At 53.0% G+C, this 20,067-nt stretch overlaps 1 protein-coding gene across 5 annotated transcripts in view; it reads left to right on the forward strand.

The window, feature by feature from the left end:
• Window positions 1-19,678, forward strand: part of LOC116955145 (axin-1-like) — a 45,041-nt gene extending 25,363 nt beyond the window's left edge. For 2 of the 5 annotated variants that reach the window (XM_076052850.1, XM_076052849.1), the window contains exons 5-11: window positions 1,101-1,235; window positions 2,118-2,500; window positions 4,626-4,718; window positions 5,083-5,280; window positions 7,243-7,350; window positions 11,720-11,926; window positions 14,561-19,678. In XM_076052850.1, coding sequence (XP_075908965.1) covers window positions 1,101-1,235; window positions 2,118-2,500; window positions 4,626-4,718; window positions 5,083-5,280; window positions 7,243-7,350; window positions 11,720-11,926; window positions 14,561-14,711 — 1,275 coding nt within the window. In that variant the 3' untranslated portion in view covers window positions 14,712-19,678. The remainder of the gene's footprint in view (window positions 1-1,100; window positions 1,236-2,117; window positions 2,501-4,625; window positions 4,719-5,082; window positions 5,281-7,242; window positions 7,351-11,719; window positions 11,927-14,560) is intronic. The other 3 variants (XM_076052852.1, XM_076052851.1, XM_076052853.1) reach the window with 3 other exon arrangements.
• The last annotated feature ends 389 nt before the right edge of the window (window positions 19,679-20,067 follow it).

The raw sequence follows: 20,067 nt of genomic DNA on the forward strand, positions 1-20,067 counted from the left end.
TCTCTCCGTGGTCGCGTGGATTGTTTCTCCTCCGGTTTTTACCTCCACATTTCAAATCGACGTGCGTTTAGAGTTATTTGGGCCGCTATAAATTTCCGCGTGATAAGCCGCTTCGTAGGAGCTATCATTCGTGGCCAGGTCGCTTGTGAAAAAAAGAGCTACGCGGCTCAGTGGGGGCCTTACCTTGGCAGAATATAAATAGTTTAGTTTAGACAGGCAGACGCGATATAGGTACCCTTAAGTAAACGTGACAACTGGCAGCACCGGGCAACTGCTGGGAGCAAAGTGTGACTGATAACGGGGAAGTGAGTTCTTATCGCGCCCGCTTGTGTTTGAATTCCCTCCGAACCGTGCGCGGTTTTGGTAGCACGTGTGTGCGTGTATGTCGCAGGCCTGTGTGTGCACGCGTGTGCCCATGTGTACGTGGGGAGCGGTGGTGTGGCGGTTCGCGCGCTGCGCTACGAAACATGGCGACCCAAATTCGATTCCCGTTCACGGCACAACACCAGTCGCGAGTATCCGAACCGGTCCTGGGCCTCCCTTAGGTTGACTCAGTCTAAAATTAGTACCTGTTGTGTTGTGTAACCATTACCAATAGGGAGACCAAGGCGGCTAGGCATGGTGCTGTCCAACCACCCCGTTGTGTGTCATGTCAGCCTTCATAGGTGCTCGCTAACAGAACTTACCCCATCTGTCTGTTAAGGCTATACGGGGGTTCTTTATCTTTGTGTCCTGTGTGTAACTATGTGTGCGAGCAGTAGTGCTGTGGGTATCATGCTGCGGTACAAAGCTATCGATCCAAGTTCAATTCCTGCTCACGGCCAACACCAGTGACGAATATCTGAACCGGTCCTGGGCCTCCCCCAGGTCGAATCGGCCTCAAATAGGTACATATCGCGATGTTTAAACATCGCCACTAGGGAGACAAAGGCGGTCGGGTGTGGTGTTGGCCACCCACCCCCTCGTGTACCGTTCCGGCCTTCATAGGTGCTCGCTAACAGCACTTACCCCCTACAGTCTGTTAAGGCTATATGGGGGATCCTTATCTTTGTGTGTACCTGTGTGTGTACCTGTGTGTGTGTACCTGTGTGTGTGTGCAGTGGGCGGTGCGAGTGCCGCGGGTGGCCAGGCGCTCGGAGCCGGCAGTGTTTGCGGCAGAGCTGATCCGGCGCCTGAACTCGGTGCAGATGGAGCGGCACTGTCAGCACCAGCCGCTGCTGTACAGCCAGCAGCAGGTGAGGTTCGACCCCAGCAGGGCATTGGAATGGTTGAGATGTGTGGTGTAAGGTGCTCTTGCGTTGCCGAGGTATTTGAGCAAGCAACCCCTTACACAGTGCAACCTTGGATTGCGAGTAACTTGGTCTGCGAGCGTTTTGCAAGACGAGCAGAAATGTTTAAATAAATATTGATTTGATAAACGAGCGAGGTCTTGCGATACGCATAGTACGTGTACACGCTTTGTCTGCCGAGCGTCACGTGATCATAACTGATATATATACGAGTGCTTTGATATACGAGTGCTTTGGATTACAAACACGTTTCCGGAACGAATTATGCTCGCAATCCAAGGTTTTACTGTACGTGCAAATCCTCATCTCCCGACACTGTGAGAGACGGTAGCTCTGTGCACAGTGCACGTACGTATGTTGAACTTCTTCCGCACCGTACGTAGCCAACCGTGCTAATCGGAGGTAAGGGGGAAGGACAACAAACTCAACAAAAAAAATCGGCTCTAAAGAAATTAGTTTTCAATCTAGATTTAAAAGTGCAGAGGACCAGTGGCTTCCTCATATCGGAAGGAAGAGCGTTCCAGACGGACGCATTAGCGTCACCACCATCGCCATCCCCCACTTCCGTATCATGCAGGTACCTCTTCAACATCACCACCATCAACATTATCACCACCACCATCGCCACCATCATGTATGTACGCATGTAGAATTTTTTCCGCGCCATACGTAGCCAACCGCGCTATTCGGAGGTACGGCGGGAAGGACAACAAACTAAAACGCAGAAAGCAGTTGTAAAGAAATGAGTTTTCATTCTAGAAAAGTGCAAAGACTGTTACAAGCCATCGCGGAAGTCGGGAGGAAATTGAATTGGTAACTTCACGGCAGCAGCAGCAGCAGCATCAGGAGGAGGAGGAGCGGCAAGAGGAGGAGGAGGAAGAGGAGGAGACGGTGACGATGGCGACACTGGGACTGCCGGGCGCGTCCGTGCTGCCGGCACTGCACCCGTTTGCGCTGCTCTTGCGTGCCGGTGCCGATGCCGACGACGACCCCGAGCGAATCCTGGACCAGCACGTGTCGCGAGTCCTGCGCACCCCCGTGGTGTGCCGCTCGCCCACCAGCCGCCCCCACCAGCACGGCCACCAGCACGGCCACCAGCACGGCCACCAGCACCACCACCACGCGGCCGGCGGCCAGCAAGCCGCGGCGGTGGGCGGACGGGCGCTACCGCTGGACAGGAGCCAGCACGGGGCGACGGCCGCCCCCTTCAGGTGGGGTGTGCATCCGCCGCTTGATGTCGCGTGGCATGTGAACTAGAAACTGTTAAACTTTTTATTTTATTTTACCAGGTAAGGCCCAGTGAGATGTACAGCTCTTTTCCAGAAGTGACCTGTCTATCGCAAATGATAGCTCAACGAAGTGGCTTATAATCAACGTGGTTTTTCGCCTTTTTTCTGGCAACAAAACTGAAACCTTTTTACAAGGATTCATGTCTGCATTAACCACAATACCTGCAGTCAAAATGTAAACAAAAAACATACTATGATAATATATGTGGCATTGTCCTTGAAACTGATTGGTCCACACCAAGGGACGGCTTTCTTTTGAGCCTCGACCCAATTGGTGCTCGACCAGATGACGCCAAAAGTCGTCACACAGCTCAAAGACAATGCACTATCAAAGTAATGAGGGCTCGGGGTGAGAATCTACATCATTAGATCTCCTTTGCCAGTACCAAAATATATCATCATAGTATGTTTTTTGTTTGCATTTTGACTGCAGGTATTGTGGTTAATGCAGACATGAATCCTTGTAAAAAGGTTTCAGTTTTGTTGCCAGAAAAAAGGGGAAAAACTCTATTATTTTATTTTGGTACTGGCAAAGGAGGTCTAATGACGAAGTGGCTTTTCATCGTGTGGAAATTCACAGCAGTAGCCAACTCCTCTAAACAGCGTGACGTTGATTCTAAATATGGAGGGAAAAACCAGAGGACCCGGAGAAAAATCCACACGACCAAGGGGAGAGAGAGAGATGCAAATGACAGGTGTCATTCGGATCGAACCCACGACCTCTTCTATACCCAGGCGAGGTAGTGACACCATGTGGCCAGCTGTCCGGGCCAGTTCAGCATTGGTGTTCATTTAGTTGGCGTAATGAGCGGCAAAAAAAAGATTCGTCAGTGGCATGTTTTATTGTTTTCGTATTTTAGTCAACGGTGACTTAAGAGTGATGACTACCATCTCCCAGCGGAGAGGTGGAAGCGTGGCGGACTATGATGGGCAGAAATTAACGTGTCCCAATGACGAAACGGACCGAGATTATTGAGTAATCTTGCTAGAGAATGCAGTGCACGGAGCAAGGCCAGGCATAGGTAATTGGCTCCGTGTGTATTTCTTCTTGTAATTATAACAAGTATAATTCTAACAAGTAATAGTAGCAATTAATAGTAACAATTAATCGTTAACAATTAGCAATTCAGTGAGTGGCCGACCTGACATTGCACGCCCCTCACACTAACATTTAATCAGCAATAGCGGACAAATGTTGACACTGCTCTGAACCGGAGTTGTGGATGCGGTGAGGGCACGAGAGTGGGTGGTCACGTGACGCGTTGGTGCCACTTGGGAGAGGTGGGGTATTGACACCTATTGATGTGTGCGGTGGCGGTGGTGTGGGTGTGGTGAGTGCGGGAGGGTGGGTGGGTGTTCGCTAGTATTGGGGTGCCGCGGTGGCGAGATGTTTACTACCTCACCTGGTATGCAGGAGGCCGTGCAGGGGCGGAGCCAGGGGGGGTGACAGGGGTGACATTCTGCGTATAAGTGTACGACATTCGGTCTGGCGGGCTCCGTGCAACTTCATTGTCAGAGTGATGTCGCCAACCGATGGCGTCTAGTTCAACAGCCTGACTCTCTAATCATTCTTGAAATTAAAATTTGTTGAATGTCACCCCGGCTTGAAATTCTGGCTCCGCCCCTGAGGCCGTGGGTTCGATCCCGACCCTGACGCCTGCTGTATATTTGGAGTTTGCGTGTCTCGCTCCCCGTGGTCGCGTGGATTTTTCTCCGGGTCCTCCGGTTTTTCCCTGCCACATTCAGAATCAACGTCGCCACGCGTTTTAGAGTATTTGGGTTCTGCTAGAAATTCTCGCGTGATGGGTGACAAGCCACTCAGTTGAGCGACCATTATGTGTGATAGCTAGGTTGCTCTCTGAAAAAGAGCTATACAGCTCAGTGGGGCCCCTCACCTGGTTAAAATAAAAAGCTTGGTTGAGTTTTTAGGTGTGCGTGATGGCGTGGCCGTGTTCCGTGCGGGTATTTTGCCGTGCAGCGGCGGCGGCAGTGTGTGTGTGTGCGTGTGGCAGTGCCGTAAGAGTGTGTGGTGCTGTTGGTGCGGCAGGAAGGCCATCCCGGCGGAGGAGGTGGACAGGGCGAGGCAGATCTGGAAGTGGCTGGTGGAGGGAGAGAGGGATGGGCTCGGGCACGTGCACAGGTGTGTGAATGTTAGAAGGGGTGGGGCGTGCGGGGAGTGTTAACGAGGGGGGGGGGGGGGGTGTCGTTCACAGTTACGTCTCTGAGTGTGCACGAGCGAGTCGGGCGATTTCGGTTGACGATGAGTGAATAAGCCGTCCGTGAATTAAGTAACGACGCGGGTAAGCGTTATTAAAAGTGCGGTGCCTGCGTAAGCGGTTGAGTTGGTGATGCTAATAACTCTGTGAGCATCGCCGTGGTGTCGGTAACTGCGAGCGTAGTTGGCGAATCGACGATAGTGACAATATAACCGGTCTTCAGCATTTGCGTCGCGAGCAAGAGGGTTGAACCCGGTTGTCTGTGCCCCCCCCCCCCCCCCCCGCCAGCGAGCTGGTGGTGGAACGGCCCTGGGGCCCCCCTCCCAGGCGCCGGGTGGTGCAGCCCAACCACCCGTTCCTGCAGGACCCGTCCATGCCACCCCCGCCCCCCCCCAACACCACCGTGCAGCTGGAGGAGGCCAAGCGGCGTCTGGAGGAGGAGCAGCTGGTGCCCTTGAGCCGGAGCGCCCAGCCCGGCAAGCACAAGTGAGCGCCCGGCGACTTTTCCCGACGGCGTGAGGCGTTGTTGCTCGGCAAACGGTCGACTTTCACGCAGCAGTCGTCGCCGTTTGCCGAGCAGCCAGGGTGAGCGCGACGGCCTCAAAATGCCGAGTGGCCAGCAGCGAGCAGCACTGTCGAATTCGTAATAATCATAATTAAAAAAAAAATCCAAGTCAAAGGTGATTTCCTGCTCAAAATGAGCATTGGCGTGGTGCTTAACCTCCTGGATCCAGTGGTGGAAATTCTACTTTCCTATGGCGGCGGGGGGCGACTCCATAAGATAACCTGACCCTGGAGCGACGATGGGCCTAGTCAAACTCTCCAACTTCTTCTTCCGCGTGGATTTATTATAGCAGCAGATTTTAAGATGTAACTTGAGATTCGTCCACTCATAATGAAGGTTTTTGGGGTTAGATCGCGTTAGTTATAAATGTGTCACAACCCTCAACCACCCGACACGGCCAATCGGTAAAAAATGAGTCACGTTGACAAAAGACAAAATAGTTGACTACTTTATCCCACCGGTGTGTTGAAGAGTGGATCCACAACATTTACAATTTGAGTAGTGCGACGTTTCGCTGGAAATCGCATCCAGCATCTTCGGGCGATTTGCCAGAATAGTGAAGCCATCGTGCAGGATCACGTCATCGTTGGTGAACCCTATCACGTTTCGAGATCATAGGCGGAGATGGGGGTGTATGCATTTACGTAATAGATCAGTAATGAGCCACTTAGCATGTGACTCATCTTTCAGGAATTGCAATGTGTGTTGTGTGTTACTTAATAATACGCTACCAGGCTGCGCCGAGTCGAGTGGTGGAGGGTTGCCACACATTTCTAAAAGAACGCGATCTAACCCAAAATCCTTTATTCTGAATAATACTGGTCGCGAAAGGCCTACGTGTTCAACTGACTCGTCCACTCGATTGTTCGTTCAGAAGCAGAGTGGCAGTGAAGGCGGCGGCGGCATGTTTACGATGGTGGTCGACGGTTTGGGATTCTTGGCCGCACCACCACGCACGCCGCTGAATATTTGATGCGCCATTTGTGGCATCAACTAGGATTTGAACTCAAAATTATTCATCGAATCACGAGGGGGGTGGGGGGGGGATAAACGTTTACTTTGTCAATCGGCAGTTGCCGAGCACGGGCGAGAGCGGTGCAAAGCCCTGAGCGGCCAGCAACAATCGGCACCCTTGAAGGCGTTATAGATAAAGAGTCGCATGGAACAAGGTTGTCATCAGGACACTTGGCAAAAAAGAGAGTCGTGGGATGGAATTCCAGAGTTGAGCAGTGGGAAGGGAAGAGGCAGAAAGTTAAGTGTTTTAACCGGCAGTGTGGTGGGTGGGTGAGCGAGCGAGTGAGTGGGAGAGTGAGCGAGCGAGCGTGTTGCTGTGGCTTGCAGTGTGGGTGGTTGAACACAGGATGGATGAGACCGTACGGTCAGCCTGGTAGGCTCGGATCCTAGACATGGGGTCGCCTCGCGGAGTCGTGCCGAGTCAATGTGTCTGCCAAAGTGTCCCCGTGCTCAGTCGAGCATCTCCGTTAGAAACGCCACATTCCAATTTGCCTGGCTCACCATCCCTATGGGCAGATGAATATAGCGGGAGGTATTATTAGCGTGAGATGTAATGGTTGTGGTGTAATGGTTGGCTTACTGAACTTTGCAAGCCAGAAGTCACTGGTCCAATTTGATCTCCCGGCGTGGGGAGATCCCAACTTTATAATTGCGAGTCAACACTCTGGCCAACATCAGTGGCAAACGGCATCAGTGGCAAACGGCGTCTTAACCTCTTCTCTGAGCCTTGCCGTAGTGTGTACACCACCACTACCACCACCACCACCCCATCCGCCGTTCTGGCCTTCATCGGTGATCGCAAACAGCACTTGCCTCCATCAGTCTATGGCGGCTACACAGGGCATCTTTGTGTTTGTGTTGCCGTGCAGGTACGTCCAGGAGGTGATTGAGAGGGGCCGCAGTCTGGCCAGGGGCGTCGCCGCGCCCATCGCGAGCGCCGTTTCCACCGTCCCGGACGCACACGCTGCGGAGTACGGGTGAGCCGCACCGAACCGTGCCGATCCACACCTTAGACATCCACGTTGCCATGGTGGCGAGATGTTATCTTCCTCGCCTGGGTTTCAGCAGGTCGGGCGTTCGATCCCGACCCTGACCCCCTGCTGTATACTTGAAGTCTGCGTGTCTCTCTCCCCGTTGTCGCGTGGATGTTTTCTCCGGGCCCTCCGGTTTTTCCCTCCACATTTAGGAACATGCGTTTTAGAGTATTTATATTTTGACGTAAAGCTTTTTTGCGACTGCAAGAATTCATATTCTTTGGGTCTTTCGGTAAAGTCACGTAGATGGGTTCATAGAAAATAACAAAATGACAAAAAAACTACGACGTTTCGCTCGCAAAGCAAGCGCTTGCGTTGCTATCGAAGCTATGCACTTTTAAATCTAGATTGAAAAGTAATTTCTTTAGAACAGCTTTTTGTGTTTTGTTTGTTTTCTTTCCCCCACACCTCCGATTAACGCGGATGGCTACGTACGGTGCGAAAGAAGTTCAACACGCATAAATACAGCCGACAGCGGTTAAACAGAGACAACTGCCGACCGGTTTCATCCTCGTTAGGACTCGTCGATACAGCGCTTTCGCCAATCCAGAATTCTATCAGTTTGCTGGTGTCGGGGGTGTGGGGATGCATGGTCACGTGACTGGCGGGCTGCCGTGGCGGCCTTGCGCTGGGCTAAGGCGACGCACCTGGTGGTTGCGGTAGAGGCACGTTGACAGGTGTGCGTGCGTGCGTGCGTGAGCCCGGGAAAGCAATCCTAATTCCATTGCGTGGCGGACTTTGAAGTCGAATCCTCGCCTCGACATGGGGAGCTTTGTTGGCCTGCGCCGCTCGTTTCGGGAGGGGTTTGAGGTTTTTTTCAGGAGCCGACTGATGAAATGCACTTGACGCCTTTTTTTTGGTTTGTATTTCAAAGCTCGAAAAAAAAAACTCCGTCTCTCTCCGCGTGCGTGTGGGTTTGGCCACCAGATGAGGATTTGTGCATCTTTGTTTTATTTTGTAAGCTTCGTCCTTTTCTTTGTATTTCTCTCTCTCTCTCGCTTCGTTTGCGTGACACCCGACTTCTTTTTGGAATGACAATTCGTTTTGGATTTCGTGGAAAGTTCGCACCCCCCCCCCACCCCCCGTGCCTCCGTGACTCCACAATAACGTGCGCGCGGGCGCAGGCCTGCCGAAATTCTTTTGATGTCGGCTGCCGCACACTTTGCGGAAGCGCTGACGGAAATTTTGGAAATTGAATTAATAGAAAAGAGCTGCCCATGAAGTCACGGGGCAGTGCAAGCAGCCAACAACAAGCACGCAGGTGAAGAGACTTAATCGCACGGTACCAACGGGGAATTAAGGGTCGCCCGCGGTATGACTGGGGACGCCAATAATACTCATGAAGCCCCTGATCATTTTGTGGCAACATTTCAGAACATTGGATCATCAGGCCCGTCCCTCCGCGCTTGATTGAGTGAATTCGGCGGTCATGATTTGATTCAATGATCACAGTCTCGTTTTCACCGCCTGGATTGTGCTGTTTCTCGTGTTTTCTCACGGTGACATTTTTTGTCCCCCCCCACTTTTTAGAACAAACATAGTAAGCATATTATTCGCTTATATTCTGCATGAATCTCAAATGACCTCACGGAATGTACAATGTGCGTGTCACGAGCTTAAGAATAATGTTGAATCGACGAGTCGTTGGTTCGTCACACCTCTGGTACAAACATAAACATCCCCCGTATAACCTTAACAGACCGTTGGGGCAGGTACTTTTAGCCAGCACCTATTAAGGCCGGAAGGGCGGGTGGCCAGCACCTTTGTCTCCCTAGTGATGATGTTTGCACACTGTACCAGGTACTCATTTGAGACTGAGCTGACCAAGGGGAGTCCCAGGACCGGTTCAGACAATCGTCGCCGGTGTTGACCGTGAGCGGGAATCGAACTCGGGTCCATAGCGCAGCGTAGCGCTAACCGCTGCACACCTCTGGTACACTCACTGCCTCGCTCTCACACGCGTGCACCAGTGGCACTCCCGTCGTGCAGCTGACTCTGCCCACCGGCCAGGCTGCTTTTCCTTGCATGCGACCGGTGCGGGGCTGCCGCTCGCTATCTTGATTCGCACGCCGGTTCCGGTGAGCCGCCACCGCCGCCACCGCCGCCACCGCCGCCACCGGCTGTAATTGCTGTTAAATTGAGCTCTCGCGTTTGAAGTGCGGTCGCTCGGCTTTGAAGTGAGTGAGGAGCTGAGGGGCTAAGCCCGTGGCCCCCCGTGCATGCGATTGTGGGACATCGCCCCCCCCCTCCCCTTCCCATCCTCCCTTTCCCTCCCATCCCCACCCCCGCCTCCACTCCCGTCCCCCCAAACCCCAGTGCCCCCTGAGCCACGGCCGCGTGGGTTTTTTGGTATTTTTAATCTGAAGAGGAAGTCCTCCGTTTTTATCCCAAGGCTCGCTGTCCTCCCTTGGCTAGCGTGGTGATTCGCAAACATGAAAGCGCTGCCTTCGTGTTGCGTTTGAAGCGGCAGCTTGTTTAATTCTGCGTGCGATGGGGTTTTTATATATATAAATACTTTTTTTTAAAAATCGCATTATTTTTTATTAATCTAGCGCCGCCACTGCTTCTGTCATGGTCCACGGCTTTAGAGCGAAAGTTGAGCGCGCCCGTTCGTTGGTGCAGGCCGCCGCTGCCTCTCCGCCCTCCCGGAGCTCGCTTGTCATCGCCGCTTTTGAGCAACAGATCTCTCGCTTGCGTGAAGTGCGCTCGCGACACCGGGTCCTGAGCACCCCCCCCCCCTCCCCGGTAGGCTTGGGCCGTGTGCGGGCGCACGAGTTGGCGCCGCCACACCCTGCCGTCCCGAGTTCGGTTTTCCGCTCGGCAGCCAACATCGGTGACGTATGTCTGAGCCGCTCCTGGGCCTCTCCCCCGCTCGGTTCGACCCGGCCTTAGATGATGTGACCGTGTAAACATTATCACCGGGGAGATGATGGCGGTCGGCCACGGTGCAGGCAACTATCCCGCCTTCGTGTGCATTACTGGCCCTAAGTGGTGCTCACAAACATCGCTTGCCCCAACAGTTATTTGAAAATTTGAAAGGTTATACGGGGTATCCTGGTCATTGTGTCCGCGCATACTAATTGTATTAAAATAGGAGTGAAACGATTTTGTCGGTTCGTAATCGGTTTAATATGTCGATTTTTTTTTTTTTTACATCCTGGATCTTGTCCTGATGATGTTTAAAGTAGTATCAAAGGAAACGTCAACATCTGGTGACTGCCGACCAGGCTACAACAAATGCTAGCACAACGACATGGTTCATCGCGTGGGAATTTATAGCAGCCGAATAACTCCATAGACTGGCGACGTTGATTCTAAGTGTGGAGGGAAAAACCGGAGGACCCGGAGAAAAATCCACGTGACCACGGCGAGAGCGAGAGAGAGAGAGAGAGACGCGCAAACCTCCACACATACAGGTGAAGAGGAGTTGATGAATGATTAAAGCACTTTATTGCACCAACGCACAGCAACACTCGTTCCAAGACCAACCCCGAACACACAGTCCCACGGCCCCTTTTAACACCCTCAATATCCGCTCCCAATACGCATCCGCGTCGAGCACGCCTGGTCCGGGTGATGTCACTGCCCTTTAACCCCTGACCCCCGTCCAGCGCAATCCCGCGCGTGTGATTGGTGCGTGTTGTCGTGAGAGCGGCGATGTCGTGTCTGCATGGCGCGTGTGCGTGAGGGTTTGCTCGCAGATCCCTTACACAGGCGTCGGGGTCAGGATCGAACCCACGACCTCCTGTATACTGGCTCAATTACTTGTCAGTGAGCTCGACCGGGTGACCCAAAAAAGGGCCAGCACTCTTTCAGAATAAATGTGTGGCGTGGCCATAATGTTAGAGTTTGCGGTGCGAGGAAAGGAGCGGAAAGAGAAATGTTACGAACTGCAGTGTGGTGACGTTTGAACTTGGGTGCGGATGAGATAAAACAGTTCTGTAGAAAAAGTTTAGAGTATTTGGCTGCCATCAATGTTCACATGATAAGCCACTTCTTTGGCCTATCATTTGTGATAGGTCGTTTCTGAAATAGAGATACGCAGCTCAGTCGGCCTTACCTGGTAAAATTAAAAAAATATCATCATCATCATTATTATTATTAAAAAAATTGTTTTTAGTTTTTTACTTGACTTGGTCTATCAGGGTCCAAGGTCCTTCCCCCGAACCTCCGATTAGCACGGCCGGCTACATGCAGTGCGAAATAAGTTCAACGTACACACACATAAGACCCCCGTTGAGTTCAGGAAACGGGGCTGAATATCCTGCTGCCCCCCTCCTCCCCCTGCCCCCCCCGCTTCCAATCGTGACAGTCGGAGAACGGGACGGCGCCTGGGAGCTCGTGGCCCCGGCGGGGAGGAGGAGGAGGAGGAGGAGGGGGAGGGTGGGCCAGCGGGGGGCGGCGTGGTGGTGGCGTACTACTTCTGCGGGGAGCCCATCCCGTACCGTTCCAGGGTGAGGGGGGATTCCCTCACCCTCGCCCACTTCAAGGAGCTGCTCACCAAGAAGGGCAACTACAGGTGATTGTGCGAGCACGCAGAGACGTGTGCGCGTGTGCGTATGTGCGTGTGTGTGTGTGCACAGTAGGGGGCACAGGTGGTGCATCAGCCAGTCATCTCAGTGAGTCGACCCGTGGCACCTGGGTCTGCCCCGTGACCTCCTGCCAGCGGGCGTTCGACACTTCACGTGGCCTCAGGGTGCACATAGCCTGGCACAAGCGTCGTGGTGACGTCACCGCCACTTAGTGGCGAATGGCGGTTGTTGTTGTTGTTGTGTGTGTGTGCGCACACGCCCTACCTCCTTCCTATCGCTCGGGCACACACACTTACGTCACCTTCCCTGTGTTGCAAAGACAAAAGATCTCCCCCTCCCCCGTGTAGCCTGTAACGGACTGTAGGGGCAATTGCGGTTAGCGAGTAGCCACCTATGAAGGCGGGGGTGGGTGACTAGCACCACGCCAGACCGCCTTTGTCTCCCCAGTGGCGATGTTTTCACATCGGTACTCATTTGAGGCTGAATCGACCTAGGGGAGGCCCAGGACCGGTTCAGATAATCGTCGGTGGTGTTGGCCGTGAGCGGGAATCGTTCTTGGGTCGCCGGGTTCATAGCGCCGGGTTCATAGCGCAGTGCACTAACCTCTACACCACCGCTCGCACGTTACATCGCACAGACAAAGATACTCAAGTCGCCCTTCCCTGTTACAAAGACAGAGATCCCCCATATAGCCTTAACAGGCTGTTGGGGAAAGTGCTGTCAGCGAGCGCCTGTAAAGGCCCGGCACGGCACACAAAGGGGGTGGTTGGCCAGGACCTCGCCCGGCAGCCTTTCTCTCCAGAGTGACTTAGGGGAGGCCCGGGCCCGGTACGGATATTCACCACCGATGTTGGCCACGAGCGGAAATCAAGACACAGTCACGCTCGCGCGATTGTGTCTTGCGTCACGCGCACACACGCGCACACAAGGGCACCGCGGTGGCTAGGAGATGTTAACTACCTCGCCTGATATGTAGGAGGTCATGAGTTTGATCCCGACCCCAACAACGTCTGCTGTATATTTGGAGTTTGCGGTGTCTCTCTCCACGTGGTCACGTAGATGTTTTTCCGTCCACATTTAGAATCCACATCACGCGTTTAGAGTATTTGTCTGTTAAAACATTTCCACGTGATATCAGGCGCTTTGTCGAGCTAGCATTTGTGATGGCCAGGTCGCTTCTGAACAAGAGCTACGGAGCTCAGTGGGGGCCTTACCTGGTAAAATAAAAAGTAGTTTAGTTTTTGCACGGCTGTGGTTGCTGAGCGAGTGGTGACATCTGGAGGTTTGTGTTCAGCTGCGCACGTTCAGCACGTTCACATTCCACTTCTGGACCGATGGAGCTTCTGAATACAGTCGGATTTAAAGTGCTTTGTGGTCGTGGAGACCGATTAGATCAGCGGGTGGGTCATAAGGAAGGGAGAGGATAAAGGTGAGCAGATTAGCGCTATGCAATCAGGAGGTAGCGTGTGGTCAGTTTAAGGTTCTATTATGGGACCTTTTTGGCAGTATCAAAGTACGAAAAATAAATAATAGATTTTACCCTTTCTGTTTCCTAGTTGAAGGTTCTACGTACATCATACTAGTTAATCTGCCCCTCTCACTGCTCTGCTATTGCCCAAAATGTTCGCCTATTTTAAATGTGGTTGTTTGCACGGGATGCTTATCGTGAATATTCAACGGGGCACCGTGAGAGCGCTTATTGCTACGCGTGAGACACATTGTACGTCCGGCCAAGGCCACTGCCAACAAACCTGTTGAAGTTTTGGAACAAGATGGGCTACGAATTGCTTTTGCGGAAGCATTTTTAGAAGAGAAAATAAATTAAAACCCCCGCAACGTTGTGCTGCGTTGCAAGCGCGATCGACGCGCTTGCGTTTGACGAGCGTGTCGGTGTTTGAACCGCGGATGCCTGTTCCTGTACGTGCGCCACACTTCTTCGTGCATTGCAGTCAAATAGCTGGGGCTCAATTAATAGACTGGCCTGCCAGCTTGCGTCCCAACGTGCGGTGCAGCAGTTCCACTGAACATTAAAGAAAGATGTTGGAGACTCTGTGCGGCAAAGGATTCCACTTTCATTTTTTTTTATCTTGGCGTTTGCGAAACCTGTCGGCCTCGTGCGCGGCCAGATTTGAATCCAGCTCTTGAACGTCGGTCATCCGTTGCACTTTGTGCCGGGACAATTGGGACGCATGTATGTGTGGGCGTTGACCTTCTTTCGTAGCCAATTGTGCTAATCGGAGATGCGGGGGGGGGGGGAAGGACGACAAACTAAACACAAAAAGGAGTTCTATAGAAATGAGTTTTCAATTTAGATTATTAAAAAATGCACAGCTCCAGTGGCTTCCTAATATCGGAAGGAAGAACGTTCCAGACGGCCGCAGAAGCGCGCCTGAAAGCGCCGTGCGGTGCTGTGACCGTCTTTGTCCGGCCATTTGCCTAAAGCCGCCGCTCCTGCTGTGAGGATGAACGGAGCTCGCGTGACGATGGTTTATGCTCCTTGAAGAGATGAGCGAGGTGTATTGATTGGTTCGTTTGTGTCGAGCACGATGCGTGTCCTCCTCCTCCTCCTCACCACTACCCCCACCCCCTCCTCCCGTGCCTCGATGCCCGTGCCGCCGCAGGTTCTACTTCAAGAAGGCGAGTGAGGAGTTTGAGTGCGGGGTCGTGTTCGAGGAGGTGCGCGACGACAAGGCCCTGCTGCCCCTCTACCAGGGCAAGGTCGTGGGCAAGGTGGAGAAGGTGGAGGGAGGAAGTCCCCCCCTCAGGTCCTGAGGTCGCCCGCCCCGAGATCGCCCGCCCCGAGGTCGCGCGGCCTCCTGCAGGGGAGCCCTTCACCCGCGGGCGTGGAGCGTGGTGGGAGGGCCGAGCATGGGCGGCCCGAGGGCACCGGTCGTTGTGCCGGGGATGCGCGAGGGTCGAGCGGGCCTCGGCGTCCACCTCCGATGAGCCGCGGCTGGCCACGTGCGGTGCGAAAGGAGTCCGACGTATGGACGTGCGTACGCCGGAACGTTCGACTGGAGACGGAAGAGGAGGCTCGCGCGAGCGACGTCACGTCACGTCACGAACGCGCCATGCGCGCTGGGGAGAGGAGCTCTGCTTTGGTGAAGGATGCCGTGGCGTGACGTACAATGCCACTTGGTGTGTGTGGGGGGGGGCGGGGCGGGGCGTGGTGCTGGTCACCCACCCCCTCGTGTGCCGCGCTGGCTTTCATAGGTGCTGCTACTCGCTCAAAGCACTTGCCCCGACGGTCTGTTGAGGCTATACGGGGGGGATCTTTGTCTTTGTGTGGGGGGCACGGGTGTGGATAGGGTCACAGAGAACTATGGGTAGAAGATGCACGCAGCTTTGGGATTGTGGTGTGATGCGGTGTGGTGCTGTATACAAGATAACGGCGATGTGGCACGGTGTGATGCGGTGTGGTGGTGTAAGATACACTGGGGGTATGACGGGTGTTTATATTGTTTTGAGAACAGGGATACGGTAGAGCAAATGGGCCAGACTTAAATTTGTTAACATTTGGTTTAAAATACCTTGGATTTTTCTCGCTTGTCAACATTTACATCGGCGCCACGGTGGCAACACGTTATTTACTTTGCCCGGTATACAAGAGGTCGTGGGTTTGATCCCGACCCTGATGGCTGCTGCATATGTTGGAGTCTGCATGTCTCTCTCTCCCCGTGGTCACAGGTGTGAGCCACCAGCCTCCTGTGACCAGGCTGAGACCCATCGACTCGTCGCACGGACGTTAACCCCCCCCCCCACCCTTGGCTAACAAACTAAGTGGAGGCATAGCAGTGCATTTGACTTACCACTCGCAAAGCCGTTTAGCCGCTCCTCGCACCTCACATTAATGCACACACTCCCTGGCAACGTGCGTAAGGGTCACATGTAGATATTGCACGTGGGTCATGTAAGTATTTGCTATCTTTTTTTAATTTATTATGGTATGCATTTGTAATATGTAAATATATTTTAAAGAGAGAACCCCCACCTCCTTTGATTAGTGACGGTCCCTGGGGCTAATCTGCGTGCGTGCGGGCGGGCGGGCGTGGGGGGAGGGGTAACGATGACGACAGAAATGGGGGGGGGCGCGCGCGGGTGTCGGTCATGTGACTACAACCGCGAGGGCGCGACGGGCACGGGTTTACTTTGTCTCAACACGGTGAGAGAGTCGACGCCGAGATCGAGTCCTCGCGGTCACTCGAGCTCGCGGGATAAGTTCGGTGGGGGGGGGGGCGTCCAAACGAAAAAATTAATGAGAGCAGCCATCCTTTTCGAATGCGGTAAAGAAACTCGATGATTATTCAAGAGCCGCAGTCGGTGCACGCGGCGAAGGCGAGACGGCGGTTCCTTAATAAATCGCTTTCACTGAGCAGTCCCTTGAAGAGCCGCAGGCTCGCCAACCCCTGGGCGCCAAGGTGGCTATGAGATGTTAACTACCTCGCCTGGTGTGCAGGAGGTCATGGGTTCGATCTCGACCCTGACGCCTGCTGCTGTATGTTTGGAGTTTGCGTGTCGCTCTCTCTCTCTCCCACGTGGTCACACGTGGATTTTTCTCCGGGTCCTCCGGTTTTTCCCCTCCTCATTTGGTATTAACGTGAGTTTGGAGTATTTGGCCGCTATAAATTTCCACATGATAAGCCATGTTCGTTGAACTATCATTTGTGATAGCCAGATCGCTTATGAAAAAAGAGCTATATAGCTCAGTGGGCCTTACCTTGGTAAAATGAAAAATAGTTCGAGCTAGTTGGGCCACCGGTCAACGACTTTGCCACTTTGCGCCCGCAAGGCCATGATGCACCAGCTCACGCTTTGGGCACTTCTGTAGTTGCTGCCACCGCCGCCGCTGCTGCGGTTTCCGTTGCGAAAAAAGAATTCGGTCGTCCAATCGGGACCAATGTTATCGCTTCTCCCTCTTAGTGGGCAGCCAGGCGGGCAAGTTTCGATCGGATTAGTACAGACAGGTTGCGTGGCCAGCCGAGGTTGTGGTTGCAGACCAATCCCTGTTCAGCAAACACTCTTTGCAACAAACTTTTTTCATTGGCTGGACAGAGCTATTTCCTTTGCCGTGCAGGTATTTATTTAAACAAGGCCGACTTTGCCGATGAGAACGTGGAGGTTAACCGATCCAGAGTTTGCTCTTGTAAACAAAATGCTGCCGGATAATATATGTTTTGGGAAGCCCGTGGAGTGATGAACTAAAAGCATTGTATTCTACGTGAATTCAATTAGGCCATACGGTGATACCCCGATGACGGACTTCGAAACGACGTCAATCGAAGCGACGTCCAGGGGTAGTGGTGGGTTGGTGGGTGGTGGGGGCGATGGCTCGGAGGCGACGGGATAACGAGGAAGAACATTCGACGATGCTGTCGGCGACGTGCGAGTGGTGTGTGGGTTGAGGCGACGCAAATCGGCTCGCGGGTGTTAACAACGCAGCGACGCGACGTATTTGCGAAACGACGTGAGATGCGCGAGACGTAAATCGGGCTGTTACTGTCTTGCCATATTGATTGTTTACCTGCGTGGAATAGGTGCGGCGGTGTGGAATGCGACGTTAAACTTCTTATTTCTGAATAAAGTCGATCGCTTTCCTTGCCGGTAACTTTTTGCGGCTCCGTGGGCCGCTGAGTCGCGAAACGTCCCGTAGAGTGAGGCACAGCCAGTGATGAAACCACCGTGCCTGTAAACAGGGTGGCCCCAAAAAGTCGAGACGCGGGGTTATTATTTGTTTAAACAAATCGCAACTCATCATTTTATTTATTTTATTTTGTTCAGTCTGGCTTCTGTTAATATTAATGCGTGCACGAATTATCTTTTGAAATAAATTTAGGACTCAAAAAATTTATTATAGGTGTAATCTTTTAACAGTCACCAATTGTGTTTCGTGTCAATCCAGTCAATTGTATTTTCCATGTTTAAATGCCATATGAAAATGAAGAGACACAGATATTAACTATAATAGATACATTTTACTTAAAGAATAAAATATTAAAACGTTTCAATGTCAGTGTTGAAATAAATATAACCCTACGCGTCCTAACTTTTAGGTCACCCTGTATATCCCTATAGATAGATCTCACAAGCACGGTTAATCTGCCACCTGGATAAGTAGGCGCCGTGGTGGTTATGAGATGTTTACTACCTCGCCTGGTATACAGGAGGTCGTGGGTTCGATCCCGACCCTGACATCTGCTGCATATGTGGAGTTTGCGTGTCTCTCTCGCCGTGGTCGCGTGGATTTTTCTCCGGGTCCTCCGCTTTTGCCCTCCACATTTAGAATCGACGTGCGTTCAAGAGTGTCTGGCTGCTCTAAATGTCCACGTGATAAGCCGCCAACTTCATTGAGCCATCATTTGTTGTCGGGGCGCTTCTGAACAAGAGCTCCACAGCTCAGTGGGGCCTTGCCTGGGTAAAATAAAAAAAAATGTTTATAGTTTATTTTTATAATTCAGACTGATGCTCTCCACATCAGCATGGGTTGCCATCGTTGCTTGTACTAAATTTGTTGCTGGTGACAGCTGCGCTCAGATTGCCCTCGTGCACCACGACTCCCCCCCCCACTCCCGTAGCTGCGACGGGGGACAGAAAGGGCTACATGGGGCGCGGTTGTCGCGCAAGGCGGCGGTACACACGCGGACGAGCGCAAAGAGAACGGGGGAAATGCGCAGCAACTGGCTCGTCACTGGGAGGCGGTCGCTGTGAAGAGGAGGCCGGGGAGACAACTGGATTCCAGACTCTCCGACTACTCGCTTACAGAGCCGCCTGCAGATATGCCGACCGACTCGCTGTTGAGCCTCGTGCGTCGGCGAGTCCTGAAGGGTCCTGCTGCACGCCAACCATCCTGCAACTCGTCAGTCCAGCGTGACCATCAAGACGGCAGGTTTCTAATTTGAAGGCAACGCATTCTGCCGGTTTGATCAACCCGGCAACCACACTTCCGATATTAGGAAGCCATTGGAGCTATGCACTTTTAAATCATCTAAATTGAAAACTAATTTCTTTATAACTGCTTTTTTTTGTTTAGTGTTGTTGTCCTCCCCCCCACACCTCCGATTAGCGCGGTTGGCTACGTACGGTGCGAAAGAAGTTGCCGATGGCCGGGTTGGCCGTCTGCGCTGGTTGCACCTGGCTTTGTTTGCGCCGAGCTGCGTCCGCTCTTGTGCCCGAAGACCGGGGGGCTTGAGGGCCGTGCTGCCGTGCTCCCGTGCTCCGCGCGACCCTCCTGGCTCTGACAGTCTCCCTCGAAGACACTGGCGCGGCCGTTAACCCACAACGGGACATCAACAAACAGGCCGACTGATGCGCACACCTCCGAAATTAGGCACGGTTGGCTACGTACGGTGCAAAAGAAGTTCAACGGACAATATGGACGCAGACACGCGGGCTGTTTTTTTTTGGGGGGTACGAAAAGCGTTTCCAGTTATTTCGCGACTTATTCCGGGCCGGGGGGCGGGGGGGGGGGAGTTGGGGGGCCTTGCCGTGCCGAGTTGGCCGAGCTGGTGTGGCCCCGCGCCCATAGCGGCGAGCGGAGAGCGCCGCGATCAAAGTTTTTCCCGCTCGCCGCCGATGGTTCTCGACGGTGGTTTTTGTTGCAGGGTGCGTGGTGTGGGAGTTGTTGTTTTTGTTCCTCCCCCCCCCCCCCCATCGCTGGGATGCGCGCGAGTCGGACATTGTACGTGGATCGCCGCTTCGGAAGAGTGCTAACTTAATGATTAAAAACAAGTGCGGAATCTTAACCACCCTCTCGGCGTGCCGTTTCCGTCTTACATTTTCTTCTGCCATCGTCGCTCCGATTTATTGCTGCTGTGAGACGGGGTGGGTGGGGGGGGGCGTCTGCCGGATCGGTGGCGTCCGCTAACGGTTCGCCGTTAAGTGCCCCTCAGATCGACGATACATCCATCCCCCATTTGCTGTTGGTACAACTTAAAATAAGAATTGTGGTGGCCGATATATATATTGCGCTCCTTAAGAGCCACCAATAACCGTTGCGTAAAGTAGCCTTGCGTCACAATCATCGTCGCTTCTTGAATTTGAAACAAAAAAAACAAAGAAAATCTTGAAAGTATGAAAGCATCTACTCGACCATGGGAGTTCTAATTTAATGATATCTGGACATCCCAACCAA

Source organism: Petromyzon marinus, chromosome 58 (genome assembly GCF_048934315.1).
Source record: "Petromyzon marinus isolate PM22_M1 ecotype Great Lakes invasive population chromosome 58, UKy_Petmar_22M1.pri1.0, whole genome shotgun sequence".
NCBI lineage: Eukaryota > Metazoa > Chordata > Hyperoartia > Petromyzontiformes > Petromyzontidae > Petromyzon > Petromyzon marinus.